General features: G+C 35.0%; 1 protein-coding gene across 1 annotated transcript; it reads right to left on the bottom strand.

Annotated features, from left to right (window-relative positions):
* Positions 1-4,521: 4,521 nt before the first annotated feature.
* LOC149084983 (WD repeat-containing protein 54-like) lies at positions 4,522-27,780 on the bottom strand. The gene is made up of 8 exons (XM_089233872.1): positions 27,422-27,780; positions 23,721-23,783; positions 17,077-17,146; positions 13,795-13,845; positions 7,261-7,468; positions 6,662-6,824; positions 6,127-6,192; positions 4,522-4,711 (listed from the first exon to the last, which is right to left on the bottom strand). The coding sequence occupies exons 1-8, from the start codon at positions 27,641-27,643 to the stop codon at positions 4,583-4,585; spliced, it is 972 nt and encodes a 323-aa protein (XP_089089998.1). The 5' UTR covers positions 27,644-27,780; the 3' UTR covers positions 4,522-4,582.
* Between the last annotated feature and the right edge of the window lie 86 nt (positions 27,781-27,866).

The raw sequence follows: 27,866 nt of genomic DNA, 5'->3' as shown, positions 1-27,866 counted from the left end.
TTAAGGCATCCACGGAAAGACGGATGAGACAGCTGTAACAAGTAACAGGTTTATTGCAACAATTAACAGTTAAACATGATTACGTTAGAATTTAAGATATGTTACACAGCACTAAGGCTGCGAGCAGACAGAATATAAATTTACATTTGAGAATTAATGGTTATAATGAGTGAACGAAGTGAAGCAGCGACGACATAACATAGCTAAGTCTTTTTATACACAGCGCACATTTCACAATCCGAGGATACACAAATGACAGGAACCATGCAACAACCGTGGATTGGTTGTGACAAAGGTTGGCAGCAACTTGTATGTCACTACAAGCAGAACATCCCCTGAAGCAATGACGTAGGTTAGCAGTGACAGAAGTTAGCGTACCGCCACAAAAGAATCCGCAAAGAGTGCAGTGGAGGTAATACCAAGCATTCCAAGCCAGTTTATGGAGTTTCTATCAGTGTCTCTGCAATCAAGTGACCTCTTTATGAAGCTTGTCTTTTTGGTCGAAGACCCACAAAGAAACCTTTGATTTTCGTTAAGAATAGAAAGGCCCTACTTGATTTTGCTTGGAAGCAGCAAAGTTGGACTCCTAAACAATGGTCGAAGGTTGTTTGGAGTGATGAGTCCAAGTTCCAAATGTTTAAATTGAGTTAATGACAATATATTAGGCAGCCAGTAAACTAGCGATTCAACAGGAGATATCAGTTTCCTCCAGTTAAACATAGTGGTGGTAACATCATGATGTGGGGCTTCTTTGGATCATCCGGTGCTGATCTTTTGGTGCGAATAACGGGCATCATGGACCAAAAACAATATTTGCACATTCTAAAGGCCCACATGTTACCCTACGGCAAAATTCAAATGCTTCAAGGATGAATTTTTAAACAAGACAATGATTCAAAGCACACAGCCAAGTCTGTGAAGTCGTGCTTTACCGCCAAAAAAATGGGAATTCTAAAATGGCCATTGATGTTACCTGATCTAAATCCAATAGAGTACCTATGGTAGGTGCTTAAACATCACTCTACAGCAATGAAATTGTCTAATCTGGGTGAAAAATTTCAATTTTTAAAGCAAGAATGAAAAAAAATACCTATAAAAAATTTGATGGACTCAATATCCTGCAGATGCAGTGCAGTAATTAAAGCCATGAGTGACCCTACCAAATACTGAAAAATGTTATTTATTATGTTCATTTTTAATGGTTTATCTCATAAGTTTGAGTATTTTTGTTATAAACAAAGTATGATTCGATTGTGGGTCCAATTTCTCAGATATGTATTTTATTCGTAGGTAAGAATAAAATCTATATGCTTTATATACCGATTGCACCCATGCATTAAAATATTTTAGCAAAAATGATGTCGTCCGACTTTTTATGAATGTAACTATTAATTACTTTGTTTAAGCTGCATTTTTGTCTAAACACTTTCAATCCATCCAAAAAACAAAAATAAAATAAAAGTTTACTAACCCCAAACAAATTTCAGCAACGTGTAGATGTCATCCTTCTGCCTTATTATATACTAAGTTCTCAGGGTAGTGCATGCATATGAATTGGCACTTCTGGTATTATTGCATTTGTCAAAAAAACTTTAGTGTGCTACTGTATGTAGTAGTTTCTTAATTTGATAAATAGTTTAATTTATGAATAGTTCTTTTTTTAATTAAATTTTTTTTGTGTTTTTTTGTTTAATCTGTGACCTTTTATTGATTTAATTTTTGTTAATTTATATCAAAAATATTTGCCTACAATTTTTTTTCCCATGTTTGGTGCCTTTTTTCTGAAACAAATGCTCCTGATCATAATGTATCATTATTATTAACTGCTCCACTTACAAGGAATTGGCAAGAAATTTGGATGATCTCTGACGAATCAGCGATAAATATAACTTAGTTCTAACATAATGGCATTTTAGAAAAAGGAAGACAAAAAACAAATGTGTGAAAGGAACAGTATATTGCTATACTCTCCCTCTTATCTGTAATACAGAGAGTAGGTATGAAGTACATTTCTCTTTTCACCCTCATTACCTGTTCTCTTTTCCCTCTTATGTACATAGTAGAAGCTTTTAACCTCCTCATGATGGAGGTAAAATACAGTAGACTCTCAGTAACTCGACACCCTAAAAGTATCGACAAACATGTCGAGTTAGCAGAGTTTCGCTCTAAATTTTTGTCCGATCATTTTTGTGTACGTAATTATATGCATTAAAACAATTTGATTAAATAAAATGCTAATTCTCTCATTAATTTTAATTTGGGGTTGTTTCATAATAGAATCAAATCATATAAAAAAATTTACCTCATGAAAAATAATCAAGTATATTTGTTTGTGTTTCTTTCCGCAGAGAAAACAAAAAATTCTTCTACACTGTTCAGTTTATCCTGCGATTGTTCGGTTTTTTCCTGAGTGCGTAGGAATTGACGTATCACATCTACAGCTTTTAATGCATCATGACGAGATGGTGCAGATACTTCTTCATCTGAACTTTTTGATTCTATCTCTTCGGAACATGAAGCACTTCCTCCTTGATTGATTCATTGATTCTAGAATATCGTCGTCTTCTAAAAGTCCTGAAGTTACAAGATCAAAGTCAACATTCACAAATTCATCTTCTATAAAATCACCTGTAGTGTTATTTATGCTTTCTCCACAGGTAATTTGAGAGGAATCTTCGGATAAATTAACGTTTTCCAAAGACTCGGAACAAAAACGAACATGACGAAAGCAGTTCCGAATCGTGGCACGCGTTACTGACTTCCACGCAGAATCAATCATTTCAATAGCATCTAAAACAGAAATTTTTACGTCCATTCAAACATCCACAAATTTTTTTGGTCTGTAATTTTCTGTAAAAAGTTTTCATACTTAGGATAATTCCTTGATAAATTTTCTATCTAACTTCCTCAACCATTGTTCGAAAATCTCTGATGTCATCCATGCCTTTTTGTTGCCATCATATAATCCACAGGAAGAGTTTTAACATTTTTAAACCACTGCAGGTTTTTGATTTTTCGATAACTAACGGTTTCAATTTTTCAGAACCATCTGAGTTCGCAGCCAAAAGAACTGTCAAACGATCTTTGTGTTTTTTTTATTTCTTTCACATTTTTCGCCTTTGAAGGTAAGCGTTTGGTTAGGCAAAAGGCAAAAAAATAAACCTGTCTCTTCACAATTAAGCACATCTGCATCTTTATACCCTTCTATATATCACTGTTTTCAGAATATCATTCTTCCAATTTTCAACAGTTTCTTGAGATGCAGATATGCTTTCTCCACAAACTTTCCTAAAAAAAATGCCATAGCGCTCTTTGAATCGGGTCAACCATCCGACTTTTGCTCACAGTAAAATCACCTTGATTGAGACTTTTTGCGAAATCCTTTGCTTTCTCCTAAATTATTGGTCCTGATAATGGGATTGAGTGAGATCGAGTGGATTTGAACCACAAAAGAGTTGCTTCTTCTACGTCACTGAAGTCTGCTTGGTCCTTAAGAAGATTCAAATGCTGACAAAATTGTTCCCTTGTTTTTGGCAAATGTTGAAATAGTGTTCTGTGCAACTCCATATTCTTTGGCGAGTTCTGCCCGATTCTAGTTTTTTCAAAATTCAACTTTTGATTTTAAACTTGAAGTGTGAAGTTTGCATGGAGCCATTGTATTCATGGCCGTCGATACTCAAGATGAAAACCAAATGAGATATTCAGCATCTAACCACACACAGACCCATCATAAAGGACAAAGAAACAAAGGATTATCAAAGTACCCATGAACAATGTCAAAAAATTCTTAGAACTGGTAACAGAAGGCCAATTGTAAAATCTAGTCGTGGTGAAGGGACAAAAATCGTAGTTGACTTAAGCGGAGTTAAGCCAAACGTGTCAAGTTAGAGGGGTTTCCCTACATTGAAATTAGTATTGTGCCAACCAAGGGAATAATAGATGTAGAGTTATCCACGTATCGAGTTACAGAGAGTCTACTGTACTAATTTTTTTTCATAGGGTTGCAACAAAGTTTTGTGGTGATGAGGAAAGAAAACAGACTTGTTTGAATTTATTCCACTGGCATTTGGATGCAATATTATGTCCTTGACCATAAAGTGGTTAAATTGATTATTGTAACCATAATTATATTTGAAATTCACAAAAATTTCGATAAAAACTATTTTCGTTTCTCTAACAAATTTTTTCATGGAATGAAGCTACTTCACGGATGGAGGCAACTGTGTAATGTAGTGGAAATATAGATATGTAAACACCAATATATACATGAGAAATGAACTTAATTTTCTCTTAAGGATCAATATACAAGTATATACTCTTTAAAATGCACATATTCAATTTTTTTTTTTATTTACAATCATAGACAAATATCCATATTAAATTTTTGACATCACCTCCAGTTTATTTTGCACTAAATGCCAGCAAATTTTTAATATTTAAAGTGTGTCATACTTGAAATATAACACCATAAATAAGTAATCTTTGAGCAGCCATTGCCTCGTGAAAGCTATGTAATTAGCATAGACAACAGAAATATATTTTTAATATTTTTAAACTTTCCGACACTTGCAAAACAAAAATTCTACATCTTGTAACAGATTATTTCATTCATGTCATATCCTGAAATGCAAAATGAGTTGCCAGATGCTCCAAGAAAGCAAGCTCCATGCAAAGGACAATCTGGAACATTTTCACTAAATTTATATGATACCTGAATAAGATAATAAAACAAATTAATCTATTGTATTTGTTAGAAATAAAATACAATCATTAAAAATACAGTAAATAAATGATATTGCTTCTAATAAAAATATTGTTACTGACTCTGGAAATAATCAAAATTTGACAAAAGCCCTCAGAATCTTATAATCAATCAAAATTTTCGTTTAAAAAATATTTTCTGAAATGTTTGTTATAGTTTTTGAATGAAATTTTAAGACTCAAAATCAATTAAGAAAGAGAAAGATCCTCGTTTTCTGGCCCACAAAATATCAAAAAAAGTGATTTTCCTGGATATTATATAGTACTGAAATCTTCAAAAAACGTTTGTACCGATGAAAATGTATAAAAGGCAACAAATATATTCATCATGCACATCCAATATTATATATATATATATATATGTGTGTGTGTCTGTAAATTTGTTTCATTCAGTATCTTAATATATATTTGCAATCTTTATCTTGAAAAGAGATGGGCATTCAGAGATACAAAAGTGGAAGAGGTGACCTGTCATCATTTACTGAAAAAGAAGGGTGTTGAAGAAAACAATAAGGGATAGTAAAAAGGAAATTGAATCGAGGTTGGCAGATAATATTGGCTCTGGCCCAAAATCATTTTTAGGTATGTCAATGATGGATGTAAGGGGATAAATTACTTGATTTTATCAATAGGAGTATCAATCAAATATATGGAAAAGACATTTATAATGATATTTAAGAACTATACCTTGGAAATGCTTTAAAATAAAAATATATTCAATATTTATTAAATATACAAAATGCATTTGCAAATTATACACAAATAAAAACTGGTAAAAGTGATGAATTCCTTCATATTTATTCAATTTACCACCCAAACTTGGATATTATACATAATCCTGAACAAGAGTGAGAAAAATATAGTCAAACTTACAATGAGTTTATTTTAACTTTATGATGAGTGATTATGCATAATAATTGATAAATCACTTTTGCCATAACACATACAATTATTACATTGAGATCGAACAATTCTAGACTTTCAAGAGGTTTCTACCGAGCGAACTTCTACAAAGTTGAACTTCTTTCAAGAAGTTAGACATTTTGAAGGTCAAGAAATTTAAGACAAGTTAGACAGCCAAAGCATAAGAATTTTGAGTCTTCTGAAATTTAAAATTTTAAACTTGAATAGTTTTAAGTGGTCATATCAGAGAAGATTTCAACATTCCCAAAAAAGAGTATCAGCAGAAATGTTTCAAGTAAAAGTTTAAATAGGAATATGAAATGAAAGAAATACGGATTTTCCCTATTGTAGAGTTTGATGCTTATGAGCCTTCCACAGTATCAAACATGAAATGTAAATAATAACACAAAAATAATGTAAATATTCAAAAAGAATATTAAAATCTTATATTCTTGAACATACAGCTGGAACATGTCCATGTTTCATTTGCCATATACGAATGAAGCTATCTTCTGACACAGACAAAACCTGTAATAGCACAGAAAAAATTACTGAAAATCAACTAAAGCTCAATTATGTTTTTTTCAGTATTTATTTAATTTGCATTTTTTCCCCCCAAAAATTCAAGCAAAAGATGTGATGCACAAATCTGTTATGTTTCTATCATGAAAATGTTTCATTTATATAAGAGTACAGTGATCCAAATAAGTATACTTCCACTTTAATTTACATTAAAAAATCACATTTTTTTGGAATTTAAATTTTTGTGTCAATTCAACCAAGGGAAATTACCATGACAATGTCTGCAATAAATTAATTTCTATTGATTTATACATGAAAAAAAATTACTTTCACAGGAATGCTGTTCCAAAATGTAATTTTAGAATTACTTCTGATGAATTTAAGAGAAACAGATAATTTCAAGATTCTTTTTTTTATTCAATCTCCCAAGAAACTTTTAAAGTGAATTAAACTGGAAAAAAAAAGAGAAACATGCCAGCCCACAATCATCTGCAATGTCAACAGCTGTGATGGCACGAGCATGTGCATCAATATCATTCATCAAGTTTCCTGTAACAAGATCATACAGTTTCAACTGTCCTTGAGCAAAGCTTGCAACCAAAATATCTTTCCATATGTTCAAACTTGTACATGGAATTCTGAACAAAAAAAAACATTTAATTTTATCAATTGACATATCAAAATTGTTTTACTGACTCAAAATACTTCATGCATTCTTATAAATCATGGTAATTCATGAACGGTAATTCATGAAACGAACTCATAATATTGTAATATCATTGCAATTTTAATTCATGCATATTGATGTTACAACTTTTTAAACAACATTAGGTATTATTACAATATATTATTTCATACATACAAAGTTTCAAATTCTGTTTGTGTTAAAAACTTTCATACACTCCTGTGAATAAACAATAACTTTTGAGAAGAAAAAGAAGGATGTGCCTGGAGTGTTAAATTTGACACCACCGTGATGCTCTTGTTTTGAAAATTTTAGTGAATCTCATAACATTAGAAAAGTGGAATGATAAAATAGCAACTAATTTATTAAAGTTTAGAAAATAGCATTACCCTGTAACTTGCAGAACATGGGTCATTTCTAATGAATCCATGTTTTCTTTCCATATGCACAATTTTCCATCGTCATCTCCACTTACCAAAACATTCTTGTCACTTTCAAGGCAAGACACTGAATTTTCATGTTCTTTCAGAGTTTCTAAAAATGTAATTTCACCTTCGAGTGGCACTTGAAAAACAAGAATAGAACCATTGGCTGTCCCTAAATACAATTACAGAACAGTGACAGGCATTTATATAGAATCTTTTTAAAAATATCATGATAGAGTAAAAATAAATTTGTATAGAAAGTTTCATATGAAAAGGTAAAGTTTCTGGCTGTTTTCTGCTATTTCAATCTTTCACTAATATACATAGTTCATTTCTATACTCAAATTTTGTTTATACAGGGTGTTTCACGAAGGACCCCTAACTTTGAAAATAAATAACTCAGAAACAGTGATAGAAGCATGAAACCAGTGGTATGTCTGTTAAAAAAACGAAGAATCTGATATAGAAACCTCAGAATTTAGTTTAAAATTGCGCCGATAGATGGCACCGCAGGCAGCATTACCATAAGTAGGCTGTACATAGTGGGTAATGCAAGCAGACCTTGTTGCATTCACATCAAAAGCAATTCAAAATGTGCACCTTTCACACAACACACGTCGCAAACACAGAATGAAATTGTCAGTGAGACTGTAGTGTGTCACCGGAAATCGACACACAAGCTTGACAAATAGCCTCCACCAGCTCATCGAGTGTTAAAGGATTGTTGCGGTAAACAATGTCCTTCAGTGTGCCCCACAGAAAGTAGTCGCAGGGGGTGAGGTCGGGTGAATACGGAGGCCAGTCCATGCCTTTTCCCTTAACTGTTGAATAGTTCAACACAATAACTCTATCATCACAGTATTTGTCCAGAAAGTCAAAAACGGCTTGTGTATGGTGTGGGCGAGCCCCATCTTGCATGAACACCCCTTGTATGGTCGATCGTCCAACGCTTGTTGAGTGGCGACAAATTGTTTCAAAAACGCAATAGACCAGTCAGTCATCGCCATTTCTCGCAAGAAAAGGGCCCAATGATGCCTTTGCGGGAGATTGCAGCCCAAACGGTAAGTTTTGGGCAATGGAGTGGTCATGCGTGAAACAAATGTGGATTTTCGGTACCCCAAAATCGGCAATTGTGTCTGATAACGACACCATCCAGATGAAAATGTGCCTCGTCTGTAAACCATATTCGGGCGACATCGAAACCAGAGCCATCAATCATGCAGTAGTGTATTTACAAGGGGGGCTAAGCGGCTATAGCCCACGGTGGCAAATTCAGACGGGCAGCAACTAATGGAGTATAGAGATAGGGGAAAGAAAAAACATTTTTTAAAATTCATGTTTCGTGAACGTGTGGAAGTGCCATGAGTCATTTCTATCGTAAATAATATATAATTATTAAACCATATTGTTTATTTTTATTTATTTTTTGTGTTTTTTCCACACAGACTGCCGTTGGAGTAAAAGAATATATGATTATCTAACCTTCCTATTTACAGTGTTATTCACCGCGTTTCCCAGCTGACCACAAAGAACATTTCAATAGCTCAATTTCGGCTCTCTGAAAGTAAAAAGACAACATTCTACAATGCAGGTTGTCTGAATAGGGGCCATTCAAGTATTACGTAAGCAGATTTTCAGCTATTTTTGACCCCCTCTCCTGTCAGCAAAATTTCGTCAGCAGCTTAGAATATTTCATATCTTCAAAAAGCGGTAGTAGATGACGTAAGCAACCTTCAAACCCTCCTCCCCCCCCCCCTGTCATCAAAAGTCAGCAAATTCAAACCCCCCCCCCCCTCGATGCTAACGTAATACTTGAATGACCCCATACGAAAGGAAAAAATATCCTCTAATTTTAACAACGCCTGCCATATGAGAAAGAATCTTCTGCAACAAAGATGCTTTTATTGGCGCTGGTCGGGACTTTGGTGAGTCTTTGGGTTATGGTTGACCATATGGGGGATAGAAACAGTGTTAAGTGGATATAAACGAATGGATGAATTCGATTACAATACGATTTTTTTTAACTTGTTTGGGAAACGAAATGAGATGAAGCTGGTCAATCCAGAAAAACCTGTTTGAAGCCACTAATGGGAATATAAAGAAATCATGGTACAGAATGGTAGGCGGGGTCACGCGATTCTGTCCTAAGGACAGCTTTCCTCATGCGACGTTTTCCTGAAAAAAAAGGGGGGAACAAATGTGGAGCTTTTGGCAGAACCCACATTTTTATTAATTAATTGTTTACAGTATTTCAAAACTACATTCGGTTATAAACGCAGGATTACCAACAAAATGGAAAAAATCTTCATTCCACACTTTCCTGACGAAAACAAAGTAAGTGAATATCGAATATAGCTACTCGTTTCTGATAAGTTCATATGTTTCATATTTTGTGAGTTTTCTTCAATGATAATTTATTAACAATTGCCACAATTCAATCTTAGGTAATTTGGAATCCTCTGTAATACTCATATTTTTTTATACGATACATCGATAAATTGAAAATAAACTTTGAGATAGTGTTCATTTAAGAAATTAAAGTAAAAAAAGAATAGTTATTGTGTATTTTATTTATTTATTGTTATAGGACTTGATGTTCTATGACTGTTTATAGTGTAACGAAAATACAGCAAATTAATAACGTTATCTCAATATTGATGAAAATGGACATAGTGCCTTTTACATATACACAGTATTTTAACTGCTACGTTATATTAATCCTCTTATTTCATGGAATGAGCATCGTGTTGTCTACATTTTGAAAAACATGATTTTAGAGACTGGTGGTACTTACACTAAGAGATGTGACACGTATGTTAATTTTCATTTCAAAAAACCCAATTTCCAAGAGATTGGCCTATTGAATTACATGATATTCAACTCTCAATTGACCGAGTAGCATTTTTAAAATTGGCAAGCATTTGATAAGCATTACTGAGCATTTAGCAAGTATTTCCGAAATTAAAAATAAGCATTTATTAAATTTTTATATCAGAAATGTGCAGCAGATGCAGACCTTATGTTAAGTTCATAAAAGAAATGTTATTCACATATTGATGGTTCTTTTTTTTCCGATACAGAGCAACGCATACGTTCATGCAGTGGCATCGGAGCCGGGGGTGCTCAAGCACCCATAGTAATTTGTGGCATGGATCCAAGTACCCCCAGAATTGATTCACAAATTAAAATTTCTGATATAAAACTAAAGAAACTGAAGACGAGCACCCACAGTTTAAAAACACTTCCGATGCCCCTGCATTCATACGGTGCTTATTCCAAGAAATACAGTACTGTGTTAAACTACATTCACTGGAATAAAAAAACATACGCAATGAAATATAGAAACAAAAGACCGCAATAAAATATATATTAGTTATAGCTCATTTCGTTTTTAATTATAATAAAAAAATTAATTGCCACTCAGTAAATCCCATATCAATTCGTATTTAGAATCTATGTAATATAATAAGTTTGATTGTTCAGACCTGTAGAATTGAAATTTTGGAAAATTGTCTGGAAACTGATGAACATACCAAGTTTTGGAAACCATAAAGTTTCATGATGCATTTTTGGTCACTGATTTTAAACGTGGCTCATTTTTGACTATCATGTAAAATTTTTTCACAAAAATTGATTTTGGTATAACGAAGAAAATCTGTAAAATATGTATTATTCTAACCTTTTAAGTACTAAATCAAATTTTCAAAGAATTTTTTACATAATTTTTGTATTATTATATTTTTTTATTATGTAGCTTTCAATAGCATAGGGAAAAGAACAAAAGCAGTTTAATTAATAAGAATTTCCTTGTTTCTAAGCATTCACTGAGACATTTGAATTCGAAAATTGGAGGAAAATTGAGGGAAAAAAAAGCAGCAAAAACTAACAGACAACGCTTCTTTCACAACTTTTATTCAATTTTTGAATTCAGATATATCTGTGAATATTTCACTTAGAAACGTTGAAATTTATTCGTTGGCACCAGAAGAGACAGGGCAACAACTTCTTAATTCAGTTTTTGGGCACAGGTTGTCCATATATAAAGTTAATTTTTTTAAATTTTAATAACTATATAATCCCTTGACACATGAATGACATTTACATTCCACAAGAATGACTTTAATATCTGTCATAATTTTCTTGCTATTCCTACTTTGAAACCGTCAGACGATTGTGGGACACTCTGCATAATCAAGTAATGCAAGAATTTAAATCACACGTGCACAAACCAGTGGCAGGCCCCGTCTAGAATTTTAATCGGTCCACGAAAAAATTTTGAAAAATTATTTCATTATTTCAAAATGCACTTTAGAATGTGTGGTTAAAGATAATATGTATAGATATTATGTAATGCATTATTGATTTTTTTTGCTAGACTATAACCAAGTACGCACAAAGTATCTCGACACTATTCATTAGTGCTGAGATACTTTCATATGTGAATGTATGCACCATACATTGGAATTAAATTCATCAGTGTTTTTCATCGATGTGTAGATGCCTATGGCAGGAGGCTGAGCAGTCCGGCCCAGGGCCATCTTAAGAGCATCATGGACCCCTGGGCCAAGTGGTTTTTCTGAGACCCTACCTTCTAAATGCTAAAAAATTTGAACTGGATCTCAATTTTGTGAGGTCCTCTTCTCCTGAGGCCCCCAGGAGAAGAATGCCCGGGTGGGCCCATGTGTTAAGACGGCTCTGGTTCGGCCCCTCCACCGTTATATGGCAGTCATTACGGATTGGAATAGGATACGAATACAGGACAGAAAAGTCAAATTTAGGAGCAACTATATACAGTACCACTTTTTTGTCTTTTGTTTGTTTATGATTTATTAGTAATGGCCTGGGAGGGGTAAAAAAGTTAGACTGAAATGGGAGGGGGGAGGCAAAATTTGTATAGCCCACAGGTGGCAACAACAAATATGTCCCTCCAATCATGTTGAGCATCTTGTTAGCGAAATCCTCTCGTTGTCATTCAGTTCGAACTGGTATGGCATGCCGGCATTGAATCTTGTGCGGAAACATGTAATGTTTTCCGCACAATTCTGTACATGCTGGATGGCATGATTCCGGATTCAGCTGCAAGTCTGCAGACAGATTTATTCGGATAACGCTCAATAACTGCAGCAATTACCATTGTATTTTCAGGTGTAACGACGGAATGGGTGGGACCCACATTTTCGACTAATGCATCGGCCATGTTGCCAGTCTGTTGAAATGTTTTGAATAGCTCACGAATTGTTTTCCCATCTGGGAAAACAAAATCCCTTTTGCGACTTGAAATCGCTTTTGAAAACTTCTCCTTGTGGCAATAGGGCTATGATTTAATCTCTCGGTGGTACTCCAACACAATAAACACATGTTCTTCCATGGAATACATCACTTCCGGAATTTCTTTCACTAAACGCTAATAGCAGTCACGTTTCAACGGCGTAATCTTTGACGACTGATTGCTCTCGGCGTCTGAGCTCTCTTTATAGGAATCTGTACCATCTAATGCACCATCTATTGGTGCAACTTGTAATTAAATTTATGAGGCTTCTGTATCAGATTCTTATGATTTTTTTAATAAACATACCACTGGTTTCATGCTTCTATCTATCACGTTTTCGAGTTATTTTCAAAGTTAGGGGGTCCTTCGTGAAACACCCTGTATCTTTCTTATAAAGCTTCCTTAGAAAATAGATGTTCAGCTGACATACATCCTCTGTGGGATATCTGATTGACCTACTCATGTTTGTATGACATAACTGATATCTTATCAAAAACTACGAAATCAGACATGCACCTCATCCATATTCCTCTGCGGAACTTCTAATGAATTGGTAGATGTTGGAATGTGTGTGTAGTGAACCTTCCATGAAATTTGTTTCTGTGTAATGTTTGTTTTGTGTAGTGCTGCCATCTGCCATCAATTTTTCTAACTATGCATGAAGTCTAATGATGGAATAGTATACTGTTGTAGGCTTGTTGCTCTCTGCAGTGAACGTCTTATCAACTGGTGGCCATTATCATTCCCCCAAAGAGCATTGAGGCCAACAAGTACTATCCAACATCAACACGATTTCAAAAGGAAGAAGCACCCATAATTTGAACACAGAGCTTGGCTTCTTACTCTTTGTAACACTCATTCAAAATAATTAAGCTTTCAAACTTTTTGGTGATTTATCCGCCACTCAATAACTCAATAAGCCTGATGCCACGCAAGCTAGTCACTTCTTTGAATAACATCTTAACTCTGACTTGGGCTCTGCTATCTCTGGACACTTGAGAAAATCCCATCTACTCTGGTACAGTCAGTCTTCACTGAAAATGTCTGCGATGACTATAAAATATTTGGAAATCATAACCCACATCTGAACCAAGACTCTTTAGCCAGGAACATTTTTGCTTTGAATGAATAAATTTATCAGCTAAATATAGCTCTTCTTTGCTTGCTGCTGATCATAACAGCACAAAGGGAATTAGAAATCACATACATATTGAGAATGAGAAACTTACCAACACATAACTTGTTGGATTTGAAAACTGCAATTCCTTGGCCAAAAGTTTCTAAAAAATAAATAAATTGGATAAGATATTGAAAAAGCATAAGATTATATTGACACTTTTACTCCTTGAAAAATAGATAGGAAAAACAGGGTGCATCTTATACATTGGTATCTAGCATTTGCAAGTGTTTGAATATAAAAATGTTTTACAAAAGGAGGAGTATACTTTTCATTCACTAGCAAATACAGCATTTTGAATAATCAGTGCAGGAGTTGGAATGAAATCTGCATAATCCTCTATATGTACTCCCGATTCAAAAAGAAATGTCAGTTATGTGTTAATGTCAGTCTTATGATAAAAAAATAAACTAATTGGTTTATTAGAGAGAGAGAGAGTTGAATGACATGAACAATTGATATTTAGGATTTAAAAATTGAAGGTGAAAGAAGTTATTGTTCATACTTCTCGAAGTACACACTCCAAAGACACCAAATTCAAAATATTTACTTTGAGAAATGCAGGTGTTGTGGGGGGGATATGATCAAAGTGGTTAAAATTTTCAATAGGATGAATCATGAATTATTAATACACTACTGCAACAAGGGGATACCAGTATTGTTAAGTAAGGGACAACTCCAGGTTGTGGTGTCACAGAGTTTTTCCCTAATAGGGTTCTTAATAAATGGAATAACTTACCTTCGGGGTCATGAATCCTAACACAATTGACACGCTTAAAAAGAAATACATAGTAGGATAAATAAAGAAGCTATCCATACTTAGAATAAGACAAACCATAATCTTTTTAGGGCAGTGTATATAGTAATTAAATTTTATAGTATTATATCGTATTAATTTTTTTTTTCTTTCATGATACATGCTTTTAAATTGGGGTGCCGTATTTTAGTTATACTGGACATCTATGTTTTATGGGCATTTTTTGTGCATGCCTACAGGTTAGGAACCAATGGTAATGTGATTAGTGCATAAATACAAACACAAAGGTCACAACAGACAAATTGCCCAATGAGATGGCTGAAAAAACCAGCAATGGCGGAAAAAAAACTAGTGCAGTAACAAAAGAAAAAGTACAAAATAAAGGAACTAGCAAACATACCGGAGGGAGGGTAAACAAGGTGCTAGTAGTATATACACACACCTTTCCCACATTTCTAGGGATTCAAAAGCCTGCTCATCTATAGTGGTACACAATGTAACAGATCAGGATGGGATCCTTCTTCATTAATTATATATACAGGGTGATTATAAAAAACTATCCCGACATATAAACCCCTAACTATCATACCATTCACAGAAACTGAATGAAATTTTGGCATAAGGTATTTTGAGGTATGCGCTCAAGAATGATATGGAAAACAACAGTGTCACCCTAACAGTTACGGTTACAGTGAGAAAATTTCGAAAATATCAAATGGCAACACCAAGTTTTTTGTATTGGAATGTGATCTCCATTGTGAAAAACCCTAAATAGCGTTCGAACGGCAACTTTAGCATGAAAATCACCGGCGGTAGATAGGCTAAAAGTGAGGACAACCAATAAGGACAGAGAAGCAGCATAAAATAAAGCATTTTATTGTGTTTCACAAATTTTCCACATAACCTTGTGGAGGACTAATCAGGCTGGGATCTCAGCCGAAGAAACGGTGTGACGAATGAAACGAACATTAATGCTCTGGTGCACGGCAAAGTCCTTTTTACTTTTTCCTTGCCTAGCTCCGGGGATTTTCGTAGTACCGAGAGAGTTCGAAAATTTTTAAAAGTGTAATTCTTTTGTTCTTAATGTTCAAAATATTCAAGTTTTATAGATTATGACCACTGAAATTCACCAATAAACTTAAAAATATGTTAAAATAGGCATTTATGGCAGGAAAACTTCAAAAAAGGTATTTTTTTTAGACGACACCAATGAATAAGGCAAATACACAAAAGTCCTAATGCATTTCAACACCAATGGGTGCCGTCTTCAGAGGAAAAATTTAACCACTAGTTTCGCTGACCGAGTTTCCCATTTGGGTTGAATACCAAATCTTCACGCTCGATTGCTCAGCGGAAGAAGTACGTCTGTTCACTTCAAACGTCGTGGTCAGAATGAAGCTGTGAGCCTGCGTGAGATACTAATGCAGCGTCCTGATTGGACATTTGCGGAATAGTGCTAACTCTTCTATAAAGGTATTTTTACCAAAAAAGTTTGAGAATAGGCAAAAAAAGGCATTTTGCCTGAACTTCCAGGCTCTAATTATAACCCTCTTGCTCCCAGCTGGTTCGGATGTAATTTTTTTTTAAATGAAATTCTAAATGTCTCTGAGTCTTGTGGATTAGGATTGAGATACAGCTACCACTTCAATATGTGTCTTGAGTGATGTATTACCGAAAGACTCCTTCAATGATTAAATGATTATGTTGTGATTACAATAGCCCAAGTCCTCTTCCTTTAGCAGCATCAGTTTGGTTGGTACACATCATAGCATTCATCAAAAATTTTTTGTTCGTCTATTGGATAGTGATAGCTCTTGATCAGACTTGATCTACATGATATATTTCTACAATTCGTCATCTCAGAATGGTTGATTCTATATGATGTTTGTAACTGTGGCCATCTGGTTGGCGTATGTCATTCACGAGCTATTAGTTGATTGTTGATGCCGTCCACATGTACGGTGCCTTTCAACACATATATGTGCTCCAAGGTTGAAATTCTATCTGCTTCCATAGATTAGATGATAGAGCACTTGTGCGGCAAGTGAGAGACAGGGGTTCGAGTCCCCGTGGGGGCAGTGATGAATTTTTCTTCCTTGTAATCTTCATCTCCACAAATAGCCAGTCTTTCAATGAATCTTGTATTGACAAGTGGAGAGGACATTTCTAAATGCATAAGGGAGGTTAATTAACACAAGGGCAGTACATGTACACATTAAGTTTCACAACAAGTGCTCAAAGTTCTTACCATCCACAGTTATGCACAATGTTTTTGTTTTTTTGTGATTCTGTTTTCTACCGCCCCTAAAAGTTTGTACGTTGAGTTTTGAATCACCCTGTATATACATACTCCAGTTCAATTAAGCCTTTTTATTTTCTTTTTTTGTGATATGGAAAAAAAAAATCCTTGGAAAATTTGTGATTTTCATCTTATGGATTAATAAGACAACATTCTGACAAAATATTGGAGATCATAAACTTGAAAATTTAGCAAGAACTTCTTGCTTAGTTTTTTTAATTTAATTTTGTGACAATCAGTAAGAATTGAAAATGTCAAATTATGTATTCAAGGTTTACCTTCCATATCTGTATCTGGTGATAAGAAACTATGCCAGCACAAAAGCGTAGTACCCGTGTTATCAAAAACCTGCAATGGTTGAAAGAAATTTAAACAGATCTAAATACTTCTTGAGTTTACCTTAGTCAAACGTATTGCTATGATAAAATTGAATTCATAAACTTTTAAATACAATGTTGACTATTAAAAAAAAATCAGCACTGAAATTACTAACACCTTTCAGCACACATGACTGAATGAAGTAACAAAGAGAGAGGTGGCTCTAGGGCTGTGCAGTTGCACTTGTTGCAGTTATGGGAAGGGTTCCAAATCAGGGTAAAAAAGAGAAATTAATTGCAGAAAAAATTAGAAAAATTTTTTTGTCTGTGAAATTCAAATTATGAATGCATTGAATATTTTTTTTTTTCATACCGAGCACAACTCAGGTCTATCGCCATAGGCAATTTACTACCTAGCGAGTTGTGCCGGAATTGCAAGTGTGTGTACCTAACAGTCTGAGTGCATATCTAGTGTTGTGTATGATTTTTCAGTGATGCTATCTATATCTCAGAAGTGAAGTGAGTGATGTGTAGTGACTGAATATTTGTACTGTTTGTAGGCCTGTTGCTCTCTGTGGCGAGACTTTTTAACGGGGCTCACATTTGCGCCTCGAAGCTGGGTACCACTGTGGTGATGGTGGGACTCGAACCCGGGTCCCAGCGATGCGAGTCCGTCACTATGACCACTCGACCACCACAGCGGCGAATGCATTGAATAAAATGATTCACATAGAGAAAAGTAAGATGCATTTCATCTAGCTGAGAACACAGCTGTGAGTTTTTAGAAGTTTTACTGGTGCGGCTTATATGCTGGAAGGGTCTCAGAGTGAGAATTTTGGCTTGATCCGCCCCTGAGAAAAGATGATTTTTCAATGCTTTGAGACCACATTCTGAGTTTTATATTATTTCCTCGAGCAGTCATCTCTGTATAAATTAAAAAAAAAAAAGTTAAGTTGTGCTTTGAAAGAATGCAGTATAGCTTCAGATTAAAGAATATATACATCTGTTAATCTATATATTAAATGCATAAGCAAGTGCAGATTAACAGAATGCAGAATCTGCCAAATGTGTCAGTAGAAAGGAATTTCTTTTAAAGAGGAGCACAGTGAATTTTCAGAAGGGAGTAGCAAAGTAGTAGCATAGACTTAACCATGTTATTTCATAGACATCAGTCATTTTCTCACATTTTGGGCAGGGAGTACGGACCGCTAAGAACTAGAGATTTTCAGCATGAAAGAATCACATTTCATTCACATGGTGAATGCCAAAGAAACTTTCTTTTCAGCTGAAATATTTTAGCCCCTATTACAGAAAATCACATGAATAAAATCTTTAGTCTGGACATGCCCCCTCCCACATCGTGCAGCCAGGCTCCTAGGGTTGGATCTTTGATGGGGCCCCTTTAAAGTGAATTTATAGGTGAAAAAGTAAAATGATATGAGTCCTAATGGGGCCCTAACGCTAGAGGCCTATACAACCCTGCCCTTGTGTGGGTCATGAGTCTAGAAGTGAGTAACTTTCCATATTTCCCAGGAACTCTTGTATTTTAAATTATGTTCTTATGATCATCTCAGCACCAAAATATAGCATGCTTAATATGATTTGATTGATATTATGTATTTCAATGTGCCATAACTTAAATATCTACTAGTGTATGAACATATTAACAAATGATTCACTTCCTAATTTTTGGGTATCTCAAAAATTTATCAGAGAATGATGTCACTCTCCGCTATCCATATGAAGGTTTTTAACAGCTAGCTGATGCAAAGATGTATTTAGGAAAGAGAGAAAATTCAACTGCCCTTGTGGGAATCGAGAGAACCCATGCCCTCTCACTTGCCAGGTGCCCACCCTAGATCACTAGACTTCAAAAGGCAACAAATATCTCAATCTTTCCTTAGAGCTTGTGTGCACTGAACAAGACTGTACAGGAAGGACAAGTTCCCATCTGGTGGCAGTGTCAGCAATTGTGAACTTAGGCCTGAATCGGGTCTGATGGTCCCATTCAGTGCCCACGAGCTCTAAGGAAAGATTGATATATTTATTGCCTTTGTAATCTAGTGGTCTAGGGTGCTCACCCAGCAAATGAGAAGACATGGGTTTGATTCCCTGCAAGGGCAGTTGAATTTTCTCTCTTTTCTAAACACATCTTTACATCAGCCAGCTATCAAGAACCTTCATATCTCAAAATTTGTCAAGACCCAGTGTCCCGTAATTTCATGTCAAACAGTTGGAAACTCTACTGAAGTTTGTTGTTAAATTTTTTACTTTGGTGGAGACAAAAAGATCCACTTGTAAAAAAAAATCTTTTCTTCCATGATTTATTGTATGCATCCCTGATGTTAAGTGGAGTAGCTTTGGGCTTGTTGTTAGCTTTGGGCTATTAAACAGGGGCAGCTCGTGAAAGAGGTGTGTAAGCGTGCCCCCCTCCCCCGAAAATTACAAATCATTAATTCTTCAAATGGATTTGATACCAACTTAATACCATTGAATTTCTTTCTTTTGATAAATTATAAAAGAAATACATATTTTTGGAAGCATTGATAAAAAAAGTCCCGTAAAATACAGGCCATATGGTCGAGATTCTGTGGTGCTTTCCATGGAGAGAGCTCTGTATTCTTCTCTCCTCTTTAGGCACTTTCCGTTGTGTGCCATATGAGATACCCTTTAGTAATAGAAATACGAGAGAAGGGAGATAGAGTTAGCACAGGCTATTATGGTCGTTTTGGCCACACTGAAAACGTGCTGTGGATACTGATACTACCATCTACATTCTATCTTTTAAATATATTTGAATAAAAAATATATATATTTTATAACTTTATCATAGAATTTTATACATCTTTTAAATTAGAGTATAATATTCAGGGGTCTGTCCAGACCTTTTTTGTAGGGTCCTGTTTTTGTGAAAAGTATCATTAATTTTGTGAAAAATAAGTAATTTTGCGGGAAGTGAAGTAATCTAGTTAATCAATCTATCACAAAAGAAATGAAATTCTAAATTAATGGTTTCATTAATTTTTATTTTGGGAAGGTTAATTTTTCAGGTCCAGAATTTTGTAAAGGGTCCATTTTTAGATCTGGAATTTGTGAAAGGTCCTGAAAACGGGTCAAATTTTGGCTGGGCAGACCCCTGATATTGGAAGAGTATGAATTTACACACAATTTGCAAAAACCATTGCCAATGGCAACTGCTAAACTTAAATGATGATTTTCAAGGTTGTTAAGATATTGATTAAGCTTACTGAGCAAACAATTTGCGTAAATGTTGCATTGATAGAGCATTATTATTTTTGTACTGCATAGATATACAGATGTAAAAAATAATTTGATGAACAAAAATAGGAGTTTTCAATGCAGTGCAATACTTTACTAATTGTAAATAGTACATGTACTTGATTACATATCTTCACCGATAGATGGCAGTATATATTTTTGGAAATTTGTGCCCTCCCAAAATATCCGACCGCGAGCCGCCACTGCTAGTAAAGTATTAAATTGCTTTAACCTCTACATACAAGGATGAAATATTTTGGCTCAGAGTAGATGGAAGAAATATATTCAAGCTCTCTCTCTCTTCCCTTTCCTTGTATAGTCATTTTATTAGTAACCCTATAAGGAAATTGTTTGTTTTGCTTTGGAATTGCTTTTCCCTTTTTTTTTACAATGTCATCTACAGTAAATAAAAGGAGGAACTTTTAATAATGAATTATACCACAGGACTGTAACTAGGATTTATGTTGGCGGGAACACGATTTTTTCCTGTCCCAGACACTGTAAAAGTTTATGATGTTCTCACCTATAAAATTTGCCACACTTAAATTTAGCCTTCCCGGGCAGTTGCCTCCTCTAGTTTTTGCCCTATAGTACTGAAAGCAAAAAAAATCAACTGAACTTAATGGTAAAATGTTTTTGTCATTAATAGAATGTAGGCTAATTTATTTGTTTTAATAACATTTCATTACCAAGGAAAGCACAGTTCAAAGCATAATAGCACATCACAAATTTATTGAAGTGTTTTGATAATCATGATAATCGTAATAAGTATTGTGTTATACTGATTTTATTGTAATATATGGAATATATTAACGATATAGGAGGTGCAGAAAAAGGAAATATATAAGAAACTGGAGAGAAATATTGTTGTATAAGTAATTATTGTTAAAAGGGTATCGTTACTCAAGGATTTTCACCGTAGGTGGAGATAAGACATGAAAGGCTGGGGACATGATGATGATGATGATGCCAATTCACATATATGCATATACACTCATGTCCATAAATTAAGGTTAATGCCAGCTCCGGCAAATAAAGGTTCAGAAACAAAGCAAACGTTACTTATTCATAAAGCCCATTTATTAAACAAAAGATAAAGAACAAAAACGATGGTGTATGTATGATACCATTCATAAAAACTACGATTTTCGCTCCCTGGAGCAATTGTAAAAAATATCTCCTTTACTAAAACTTAGTATTACATGGTTGGTATGATGGTTAATACATTGTACATGTCTCCCATGCGATGAAATACAGTCCGTACAATGCCTAGGCATGCTGAGTATCAAATTATCGATCTGATCTTGGGGAAGATCACTCCATTCAGCAAGCAATGCTCTCCGAAGTTCCGGTACACATGTAGGAGGTGGTTGACGGGCTGCAACTCGTTGGCCAAGCATGTCCCACACATGCTCTATCGTATTCAAGTCAGGTGAGAATGCTGGCCATTCCATACGGGTTATATCCTCAGATTCAAGGCATTCGTTTACGATGTTTGCTCGGTGAGGGCAGGCGTTGTCATCCATAAACACAAATTCTGCGCCCATGGCACCCCTAAACAAACGTACATGTTGTTCCAGAATGATGTCCCGATAAATTTGGGCTTTCATGGTTCTGGTTTTTTGAACATGCAGATCTGTTCTGGAACCCAGTATAATTCCACCCCAAACGAGCAATGCTGCACCACCGTAACGGTGTCGTTCAATGATGTTGTCTTCGGGGTAACGGGTACCTGGCGTTCTCCATATGAAAGTCCGACGTGAATCAGACTGCAAGCTAAACCTGGACTCGTCAGAAAACATCACACAAGCCCACTGTGACGATATCCACATTGCATGTTCTCTACTCCAGGCTAATCGCTGCCGACAGTGAGTTGCCGTGAGCGGAACACATCTGACAGGCCTGCGAGCATATAGACCAATATCTCCCAAATGTCTGTACACGGTTTGCCTTGAAACTGTGGTACCCGTGGCTGCAGATAGCTGACGAGACAGGTCGGATGCTGTGCTCCGTCTGCTTCTTTTGGCAGTTACTGCCAAATACCGGTCTCTATTCTGTGTTGTAACTCGGGGGCGACCTGTACTGTAACGTCTACTGACATTTCCGTTATCTTGGAATCGTTGCCAAAGCCTAGAGATGACACTTTGGGCAATTCCAAGTTCCGGATACTTCCATCTGAGTACGCCCACATTCCAGGCGGCCGATAATTCTACCACATAAAAAATCATCCACATGCGTCCTCTGTGTCATAACTATTCGCTTATGGCACTGAGCGCCTTACAGAACTCTTGTGAACAATTTTACTTCTTTGCCACCATTCCTTATATACCCCCCTCTTACACTCTCGTCATTGTGATGTACTATCGGCATCATCTGGTGGCTTCCTGAAATTTGCATATCATTCTTGCAGATGTGTGTGATAATTCTACAGGTGAAATTTTTACTTTAGATTTCGATTTCCGTGTGATTCTGAATTATCCTTAATTTATGGACATGAGTGTATATTAGATCTGTCGACTTTGTCATTGATGCTATAGGGAGGAGGGAGCAATACCCTCCCCCTGTATCTTCGCCCATGATTTTCACTATATGTACATAAAACTAAAATCAATTTTCACCAACTATGAGAGACAGAATCATTTTCAAATGCCAGAAAATAATGAAAGGTGCATGTTGAGTTTTAAAACAGTTTTGTGTATTTTTTTCTCTCATACATATCTGGTATGCAAAATACAGGAACAAAGAACATTTTGGATTAACTCTGCCTTATATAGTTTTATAAATACATTTTTGGCTCCTGTGTGTGTGTGTGCAATGTACTCAAAGATGTGACCTATTTAATGACTTTTCCTTTCTTGCTGTGTATTGGTAAACAAGTGATAAGGACCGAAGAATGGTGTCAGCTCACAGGTATCGCCTTATCATACAATAGGCACTAGAACTTGAGCGATCAGGGTTATAAATATATAACACAATCCCCCTCCCCTCTGCACATGGCTTTGAATCCCATATATATGGAACGTTGGGCAACCTCACGACTCCCAATGTTTTGATGCCAGTGCTTCTGTTTCTAACGCTCAGCAAACTATATTTTACTATGATGGTTTGTGTTATGGTGTTGGAATAAATCCCAACATTTTGTCTGTATCAGCTGCAGGCACTATGAATGGAAAGAAAATAGTTAAAGAGAATCCAAATTTTTTGCTTGACAGACAAATTTTTCTTCATATGAGTAGCAAAAAATTATTTGCATACTTACAATATATTTGAATATTACATACAATTTGTATATTTAAATACTTACTCAAAAGAGAAAAATAGCTTACTTGTATGCCTATTTGGGATGTGATTACAAATAAAGTTTTATCAGTTAACATCACCCATTTAGCCTGGAGAAAGATACAACAGCATCATTGTGTAAAACGTTATATTAGCAATAAATGTAATTAATTTTTATTCAACTAATATTATCAACAAGTGTTCAATTCACCAACCAATAAACATAACTCAAAAGAAAAACATTAAAAAAAAATACATAACATAATAAAATTGGTAATATAATATATTATGATCGAAGTCATGACATCCGTGAAATAATTCCCCTTCCCCAGCTGAGAAAAAAATAATATAATTTACATAAAGTTACTTTATGTAAATTATATTATTATTGTTTTGGATGGCTATATTGTACATAAAGTGTGTGTTGTTTTTCTTTTTTTTTTTCTCAGCTGGTGAAGGGGAATTATTTCACGGATCGCAAGAACAGAAGTTTGCCCACATGGCCCCCTCAGACATTCCGTAGATGGATGAGGTCCACTTTCACTTTGAAGGGGTCGGATGGTCCAAGTTCCTGGAAACTTTCCGTGACATAGGGCCCATTCACCACGCTGATTGGCTCAAAGTCCCACTCCAGGAGCACTATCTTGTGAGTTTCGCTTCTCTCGGGGCAATTTTTGATGAGTATGTCAATGTGGTAAGAAGTAAAAAATTAATAATTGAGCAGGACTACGATGTCTGTGCTTGTGTTGTGTGTTAAATGTAATGAAGTAGTGAAAGGCACATCAGAAAAGATGGGGCATCGTTGTAATCTTTTGTTCTTTTTTTATTTATATATGTTGTATTATATGTATTATATGTTGTATTATATGTGGTTCGAACCCCACAGTGGTGGTCGGCTGAAGTTGGTTTCCTGTGGTTCCCAACTTCAAGGCGCAAATGCGAGCCGATCTCCCCGTTAAAAAGTCTCGCCGCAGAGAGCAACAGTCCTACAACGATAAATCATTCAATCATAACACTTCACTCATAGTTAGAAAAACTGGTGGCAGATGGCAGCACTACACATAACAAGCATTACAGAGAAACAAAAAAACTTCGCGTCAGGTTTCACTACACGTACACGCACATTCCCGCATGTACCGATTCGTTGGGGGTTCCGCGGGGGGGGGGCATGTGTGGTGTAGCAGTAGTAGGTAGGGCTCGGGGATCCATGATGTTCTTAAGTCAGCCACCTCGTTGGGCAATTTGCCTGTTGTGGCGTTGTATTTGTATTATTTGTATTGTATTATATATATTATATTATTGACACATTTAAAAAGAAATACGATAAACATGTTGGGGTAAATCGAGAAGCTATCCATACTAAGAATAAGACAACCATAAGTATTCTTTATGGGCATTGTATAATATTTTATCATGTGTATATATTGTTTATAATTTTTGTGATTGTGTTTTTAATTGGGTTGCTATATTTTTGAAATATATGACATTCATATTTGTTATGGGCATCTTTTTCTCAGCCACCTCGTTGGGAATTTTGCCTGTTGTGGTGGTGTATTTGTATTTGTATATTGTGATTATGTAACAAAGGTGTCAAGTAATTATTTTTTTTCACAACACACATGTCCTATTCATGAAGTAAATGTGAAGCTTTAAATTAAAAAAAAACAAACATACACACTTTATGTACAATACAGCTATCCAAAACAATAATAATATAATTTACATAAAGTATGTTATGACTTCGATCATAATACACATGGCCTGAGCCTTCTAGGTTCCATTGCCTATGAGGTGTATTTCATGAACTTTCAATTAAAAAAAATTAAGTTTCAAATGATTTTTTTATTGTACTATGATTATGTTGTCCTAGGGGGTATCTTCCACCCACCATGGCAAAGCTAAACATTCACCACTACTGACAAGATCAAACCAATGTTGGCATGTCTGCATTTATTTAATACTTAGGAATATTTTTTTGAAGAAAAACTTTGAAAGATCAATGCAATGGTAGAAAAATTTATCATAAGATAAAGAATGAAAGAAATTGCCAATATATATATATACAAAATCATGTATAAAATTTTAGTAATAATACAAATACAAGCAAATGGATTTCATATAATGCTAGGCTATTTTTTTAAAATGTAATTTAGCAATGAATACTATGAACTTTCTGTTTATATAGGCTTCAAAATTCAGGCTTTCACCGAGGTTTGGCCAGGCCTTATACGTTGATCCCTATATATGGATCAGTAAGATATCGATATTCAGATTCCTTTGATCATTAGGGTTGTCATAGCTAACCATAATAATTATGATTAGTTATGGCTAATTATAAATGGTCATAATTATCACAAAAAATATGCCAATGCAGCGATGACCCTGAATCACTGGGATTGATATAAGGATATATGGAGATCGATATATAGGGGCCGGCCAGAGCACGGTGAAAGCCCAAATTTGGCTGTTTCAACTGGACTGGCGAGTTTGCGAAGTGGCCAACTTCTGGCTTTGGCAGTAACACATATATACTATCATGTTAAATAAATTAATAAAACAATTAAAAAAGAGTACTAGAACATTAAGAAAATTCTGGATATGTTTTGCTAAAAAGAATCGATATACAGACAATATATGTTTATGCAGTGTTTTGTTCTTTTGAAGTAGATACCCTGTGCAACCATGCATTTTTACCAGGGTTCATACAAAGATATAAAAGCAGTTTAAGTTTTTTTAAAACATCCTCCGTTGCCTCTGTCACTGCGTCTTTGGAAGTTAAGAAGCATCAGCCTCTTAACCCTTTAAACAGAACTGACATGATATCCTGCTTTCTTAAAAGTCTCTTATTTTAGCATTGACAAGCACAGACATTTTGTAAAATTGATTTCTAAGTGGAACACTTTTCCCTACACTCCTTAGTTTACACATGCTGAAATTCAGAAGGAAACCTATTTAATTTAGAAAGATATGGCATTTTGAAGGGGTATAGTGATTTCTTCTGTGACGCTTCAAGGGTTAAGCTAAGGTGGGTGGCAAATTTTTTGCAGGTTGACAAAAAGAGGGGGGATGTTTATGATTTCCAAAAAAAGTGTATCGAGTAACTGGAGTGGCAAAAAAAAACCAACCTGGAATCCAAGGGCGTATCGGGGGGGGGGGGGGACTAGGGGGTGCCCCCCCCAAAAATGTGAGAAAATGACTAAAAAAAGGGGGGGGGGAAAGATGGCCAAATCTATTGTTCTATAACTTTGGTGTCCCCCCCCAAACAAAATTTCTGGCTACGCATCTGTAACTTTGTATCAACCCGGGGAAAAAATACATCGGTGCATAGGACAATTACTTTGAAGGAAAAACACCCATAAACAGGTACTATCAGTACTTATTATTTTTCAATAAAAAAGGTTTCAAGAATTTTTTTGGCATACTAGTAAAAATATTTAGTATACATACTAGATATATATAATTTGTTGTGAAATGCAAAGAACAGTATAGAGAAAATTTTAATTACACAACTTTCGCCAACCTGAATTCCCATTACCTCAGTATTAGTGTGTTTACAGCCACATATATATATTTTAGTATATTTGAGCATCATTAGCAGTAAATTTCACAATTTGAATAAAATAAAAATCTGTCAGAACATAAATAAATGTACAAAAGTGAAATGATTAATGGCACATGGTAAAAATATCTAAATTGTAATAAAAAAAATGATAACTTTAGTATTTGAATTATATATAAACAGATTTACCTGGTATAATAATGGTTGGTATGACTTCACTGAATCACAGATGCTTTTCAACCCTACTTGTCTACATTCAAAATCGTTTGGTCCATGTGTAATTAAATTAACAAGGTGCTTATGAATCACTGCCAAACTATATTTATCAGAACTTTCAGCAAAGTATGAGAGATTGTTATTTACTGCTGAAGCACTCTGCTTTAAAGCTATCCGCATGAATTTTTCGTACATTTTAAAACTAAATCTAGTATTATATTTATTTAAAAAACTTTGAAATGTCCAAAAATCGAAAAAAATTATCTATTGAAACATTTATATCATTTTATTTCTCTGGCTAGATTTTGAGATGTTACAAGCATTTATGCTCAACAAAGATTCCCACGTTTCGGAAAATAAACACGCATTCGTTTTTCAAGTAGTAGTTTCTAATTCGTTGCTCAGTTACCGTTCCTAG

Source organism: Pholcus phalangioides, unplaced genomic scaffold (assembly GCF_987345545.1).
Source record: "Pholcus phalangioides strain wild (caught in Gottingen) unplaced genomic scaffold, Ppha-v1.0 ptg000007l_1, whole genome shotgun sequence".
Taxonomy (NCBI): domain Eukaryota; kingdom Metazoa; phylum Arthropoda; class Arachnida; order Araneae; family Pholcidae; genus Pholcus; species Pholcus phalangioides.
Note: the sequence above shows the minus strand (reverse complement) of the source record. Positions and strands in the feature narration are given on the sequence as shown.